The 5,876-nt window shown below is 50.6% G+C and overlaps 1 protein-coding gene across 1 annotated transcript; it reads right to left on the reverse strand.

Moving 5' to 3' along the window:
• Positions 1-1,390: 1,390 nt before the first annotated feature.
• Positions 1,391-4,653, reverse strand: FZD10 (frizzled class receptor 10). The gene has a single exon (XM_033956586.1). It carries the CDS (start codon positions 3,595-3,597, stop codon positions 1,834-1,836), a length of 1,764 nt encoding a protein of 587 aa, XP_033812477.1. The 5' UTR covers positions 3,598-4,653; the 3' UTR covers positions 1,391-1,833.
• Between the last annotated feature and the right edge of the window lie 1,223 nt (positions 4,654-5,876).

A 5,876-nucleotide genomic window follows, 5' to 3' on the forward strand; every position in this document is an offset into this window, starting at 1 on the left:
CTTCAGCATCATGTTAGGTATTCCAGTGTCAGACTGCATATAGTTTAAAAACATGTATATATTATCTCTTAATAATTTTCTCCATTTGTGAGTAACTCTGGTATTGGTTGGCTGTTCAGTAGTGTTAGAAAATCATATTTGTATTGGTTCAAGAGGTGAGATGACCTAAAATACCCTTTTTTCAGGTTGAAAACTGTAAACAAGAGATCTAATTTGTCATCTTTGTAAACTTTGCCAGGTAGAAAAGCTATAATATGGCTTTTGACATAACATTTTCAGGTTGCATTTCCCATCCTGGCAGAAGTGTTTTATTTTTCTTGTGAATCTCTCTCATACCGGGTTTGAAAAGTTTGGCAAAAAAAGCAAGTTAAACAACCTAGTCTCAAACGAGGACTATACAGTACACTCAGTTCAGGGAGTTTCCAGTTTTTGTAAGCTATTTTTCCTACGATCCAAAAAACACGGAAAACTCGCTGAGCTAAGGGCTCCTTTTACAAAAGTGCGCTAGCGGTTTTAGCACACGCTAGCTGCTACCGCCTCCTTTGAAGCAGGTGGTAATTTTTCGGCTAGCGCACGCTAATCTGGTGCGTGCGCTATAAACGCTAGCGCACCTTAGAAAAAGGAGCCCTAAGTGTGTAGCCCTTATGGAGTCTAGCTGTTTAACTTGCCTTTTTTTTTTTTTTTTTTTACCAAATTTTTCAAACCACCCTAGCACATGAAGTCACAGTTGTAAGAGCTCTCAAACCCAGGGTATGTTCTTCACCAAACTGGGAGGGAGCAATATTGAACCACCCCTGAAAATACAAGGATCCTTTTTATAAATCAAGAACACCTAAACAGATTACAAGTGACCAGAAATTTGGAGTGCACAAGTTATCAAAGTAAAGAACATTTTATTCTTTAATAAAATAGTGAAGCGTGGAAAAAAAAGATTATATATACAAATATATACAGACTAGAACCGCCTTGCAAAGCAAATAGCAACGCTGGCCGGTGCACCAAGTTTTCCTCTGTTCTAACTAGTGCCTTAGCTTATTCATGGCTAGAATTTGTTTAACAACAGAAAGAGTCAATAAGCCCTCTAGGGCCCCTTTCAATTGATCCCCCTCCTTCGCCCCATCGCCTCCCTGAATCAGCCCAAACGTGTATAACATTAGCTTGATTTCCATTAAAAAGCCACAAAGTGTAACCCCTTGGTTCCTTTGTTAGGACACTCCTTTTGTCGCCTTTATGCACAGAAAAATACTTGTTTCTCTTTATATGTCATGGTAGGAAAATGTATTGCACATCATTCTTAATCAGAGTGTTTGTGTTGGGCACAGGGGCGATCTGTTCACAGTGAAAGGCCAGCACTGAAGATTGCTTTTCACATCAGCCAGACTTTGATGTGTTTAAAACAAAATCCACTCCCAAAATCCAGATTTGGGCTGCATGGGTGTGCTTACTCCTAAGAAGTGCTGAGCTCTCATTAGGGCTGGTTTCCACACAAAAAAAAACCAAATGAACGTGCAATTTCTCTCTCAGCAGCTTTCTTGCTGGCCTCCACAAAACTTGTCTGCATCTTGCAAAATTACACATCTCTTGGGGGAATCCAGCTCAATTACATTCAAACGTTAGGTTTGCTTAAAGTACGGTTTCAAATGTCTCTTACCAGGAGCCAAATTATAAAGAGGTCATTTCTCACAACATACCCCGCTGTCCCGTGGAAGGCTTTGGAGAAAAGAAAATGGCCTTTTTTTACCTTCTCGACAGGTCCTTAATTGAGTGGGCTAAGTGTTGCCTGAGCCACGGCATCCTTCCAGTTCTGACCGTTTCTCTGCCTCTCGCGCTTCCTCACACGCAGGCGGGCACCTGCGACGCCGGCTCGTACTTCCCCGGCTGGATTTTGGGGGGGTGGGGCGCCTTCTTGAGGACGCCGCCGCTCGCGACGACGACGCTGGCGGCGGCGGCCTTCCGCGCGCCGCGCTTCCTGAACCTGCCGCTGCAGACGCTCTGCCACGACTGCAGCGTCTTGGACGTCCACACCCACATGCCGCTCGTGATGCCCACCACCAAGAGCATGAAGATCTTCACCATGAAGATCTCCACGGCCGGGATGGAGCCGTGCAGGGTGCAGTCCGGGGGCTTGGCCGGGTCGCGCTGCCGGCACCTCTCCTCCGCGGCCAGCCCCTTCCAGTAGCCCACGTTGAGCCTCTCGTAGAAGTAGCAGGCGATGACGCAGGTGGCGGGCACGGTGTAGAGGACGGAGAAGAGCCCGATGCGCACCATCAGCTTCTCCAGCTTGTCCGTGTTCTCGCCGCCCGTCTTCATCACCCGGCGGATGTGGAAGAGCGCCACGAAGCCGGACAGGATGAACGACGTGCCCGCCACCAGGTAGCAGGCCAGGGGGATGAGCACGAAGCCCGAGAGCGCGTTCACGTCCACGCTGCCCACGTAGCACAGGCCGGTCAGCTCGTCGCCGGCCACGCGGCGCGTCACCAGGATGGTGATGGTCTTCACGGCCGGCACGGCCCAGGCCACCAGGTGGAAGTAGCTGCTGTTCGCCTCGATCGCCTCGTGCCCCCACTTCTTGCCGGCGGCCAGGAACCAGGTCAGGGTCAGAATGACCCACCACAGAGAGCTGGCCATGCCGAAGTAGTAGAGGACCAGGAAGACGATGGTGCAGCCGGTGCTCTCCAGGCCCTCTTGGATGACATAGAGCTGGCCGCCGTCCCGGTCGCAGGCGATGCTCTCCGCTCCGGCGAAGAGGCGCACAAGGTAGCCCACCGAGTAGACGCAGTAGGACATGGAGAGGAAGATGATGGGCCTCTCGGGGTACTTGAAGCGCTGGGGGTCGATCAGGAACGTGAGCACAGTGAAGGCGCTGGAGAAGAAGCACAGGACGGACCAGACGGCGATCCAGACGGCGGCGAACTGCTTGTCCTCCCGGCTCCAGTAGACGTCCACCCCGGCGGCGCAGAGCGGGGCGCAGGAGGCGCTCTTCTCCACGAAGTGGAACTTGCCCTGGTTTTCGCAGGCGCCCCTGCCGCCGGGGCCGTCCTTGGGCTGCGCGTCGTGGCCGCCGCTCGGTCGCGGCGGCCGGAAGACGGGCGGCAGCATGCTGGAGCCTCGGGGCGGCTCGTCGGAGCCGTTGTTGGGGGCTTCCATGCAGAGGTAGTTGGGGTCGTTCTTGTTGGGCAGCTTGGTGCAGTCCAGCGAGTCGGGCCACTTGAAGTTGAACTGCTCCATGATGGGCGAGCATTTGAGCCGGGCTTGCTCGCACATCACCCTGCAGGCCGGGATGGGGGTGGACACCTGCTCGGTGCACATGGGGGCGTAGAGGGAGCACAGGAAGAACTTCAGGTGGCTGTGGCAGCCGTACTCCACCAGGGGGGCGAACTCGTGCAGCTGGATGGCGGCTTCCCTCTGGTTCTCGTGCCCCATCAAGTTGGGCATCCGGGTCATGTTGTAGCCGATGTCTTTGCACATGGGGATCTCTATGGGCTGACACTTGCCGTCTCCCGGGCGATCGGAGTCTATAGAACTGATCCCCGCGCAAAAACAGCTGGCGTAGCAGAGCAGCAAAGCGGCCCCGATCAGTGGCCTTAAGGGACGCATCTTTGCCACTCCCCCCCCCTCCCCAGTCACAATTCCAGCCCGAGAAACGACAACTTTGAGAGTCTCTCAATAACTTCGCTGGAAACTGTCGAGAGCATCACCACACGGGGGAAATCCAGAGGAGGAGAAGGTTGCAATCGATACGAGCAACCCTGTCCCCCCCCCTCCCAAACCCCCTCGGCTGTAACAGGCACCAGAAAGGTTGCGCTACATTACGGGCTAATTTGGTCTCCCCCCGCGCTACAGAAAAAGTCCAATGACCCTCATCCAAGCCTGGGTGGCGCCGATAGATGCAGCAAAAAGTAGGGGTGGAGGGGGGGGGGAGATCGTATTCCTTTTTTGCTTATAAAAGAGAGACGAGCAGATCGGGGGCAGCCCCCTCCCCGCAACAGTCTCCCGTCCCTCTCTCTCCTTGCCACCCGCAAAGGCGATCGTTCGTGTGGTGTGACTTCTCCTTCCAAAACGAGGGGAACAAAAAGTCCGAGGAGTTTGGCGGAATCGGAGCGATGCACTTGCTCCCCCCCGGCCCCTTTCCAGAGCTGCAGCGATTGACGGATTTTCAGTCCACCCTTCGGTCCAAGAGTCCGGGTGAGGAAGGAAGGATTATCCCGTGCAAAAGAGAAGGGCAGAGGTAACAAAGAAAAAAAAGGGGAAGTGCAGGCGAGCCGCTCGCTTTTTTTTTTTTTTTTTTGCCAGGTCCAAAAGTTCGAGTTCCGCGTCCGGATCCGGGGCTGTTTCTCGCTCTCTTTGCAACTTCTCTCCACTTCAGGGTTTGCCTCTGCAGCTCCTGGGACTGTGGTAGTAGCTGTTTGGGGAGGGGAGGAGAGGGGTTGTGTCCCGGGCTAAAAATCCGAAGCAGAGATCCGCCTTGCATACGACATCTACTTTGCATAAGAAAGGTGAAGCCGAAAGGGCGAGTGTTTGCCAATGGGCCGAAGTGCTTTGAGACCTCCTGAAGGACTCCCGCAGGGGCTCGCCCCTTCCCTTCCGTCGCTGTCACACACAGCTCTTTAAGTCGCCCCTCCCCTGAAAGTTTAAAAACCAGATCTATAGACGCCACTGCGATCTCTAATCCAGGTAGGAGGTAACTAGGACAGATTTTTTTAAAAACTACAATGCTTCTTGTCCCTCTCAGCTAAGATCTCTTGACGCCCTCTTCTCTCCCCCTTCCCCCCCCCCTTGTTGGTGTCAGTAATATAATCAATTTAGTTACTCATTTTACACTATCACTATTTTCATTCAAAACGGTTCAAGTTTCAAGTTTAATAAATTATTTGATTAGATCGCAAAATCTCATTTCAATGCGATTTACATCAGATAAAAATCAGAAAATCAGATAAAATAATAAAATCGAATTGTTTATTTATTGGGGTGGAGAGAAGAAACCTCAAAACTGCCAAAAGGATGCATAGATTCCACAAATTTATGCTTATATGGGACCCAGTCATTAGTTACTGTAAATCACATCTGACTTCTCCCTTAGCTCAATTATTTCCCTCTGATCAGACTCACTCATAATGGTATAGTTTGTACCTTTGCTTTGGATTAATGCCATAAAACTGCCCAATGATAGATCAATGTTGCCCTTGCTAATTTTTCTCTATAATATGCCACTGTGACATTCCTAATTCTTCCTGGCGATACCAGTTTATATTGCCACACTATCATACTTATAGTGCATAAAGTGGTAATCATATTACCAAATGCTCATGTATAGATATTATACCTGTGTACTTATTATACTTGTATAACTTGTCATACCTATGTTAAAGTTGTATAACTTTTCTTATTGTTTTACAATATAAAATAATAAAAATATTGAACCAAAAACTGCTGAATTGGGGGAATTTTCTGAAATACATTAAACGCTGCAGCATTTTATTGACTGTGGCTCGGATGCACTAAAGTCACCGTGCGGCTTAACGATTGTCACTAAACCGGTGTAGCGTGGACCTGATTAAAATGACCAGTGCGCACAATAGCTCATTGTGTGCTATGCAAATGACCTCATTAGTATTCAAATGAGGTCATTAATATTAGTAGTAAGGGTAAGCGGCCCCCAGGATGGTAGCGCCCTTCTCTCACCCTCTTCCCCACCCCCCACCATGCTGCCCACATCCGTGTTGGCTCCCTTTGATGTCATTTCTTAGGCGCGGGGTCCCAGAAGTGATGTCAGAGAGAGTACCAAAAAGGTATGGGGGAAGACATGGGGTGCATGTGGCAAGGAGAGAAGTGGGGGGGGGGGGGGGGCAGAGAGGAAGACCACACCAGGGGTGGAC

The sequence above is a fragment of the Geotrypetes seraphini genome, chromosome 8 (genome assembly GCF_902459505.1).
Source record: "Geotrypetes seraphini chromosome 8, aGeoSer1.1, whole genome shotgun sequence".
NCBI classification, from domain to species: Eukaryota; Metazoa; Chordata; class Amphibia; order Gymnophiona; family Dermophiidae; genus Geotrypetes; species Geotrypetes seraphini.

Excerpts from the sequence above, each read along its gene's own strand:
- FZD10 (XM_033956586.1), bottom strand. The coding sequence starts at position 3,597 with ATGCGTCCCTTAAGGCCACTGATCGGGGCCGCTTTGCTGCTCTGCTAC.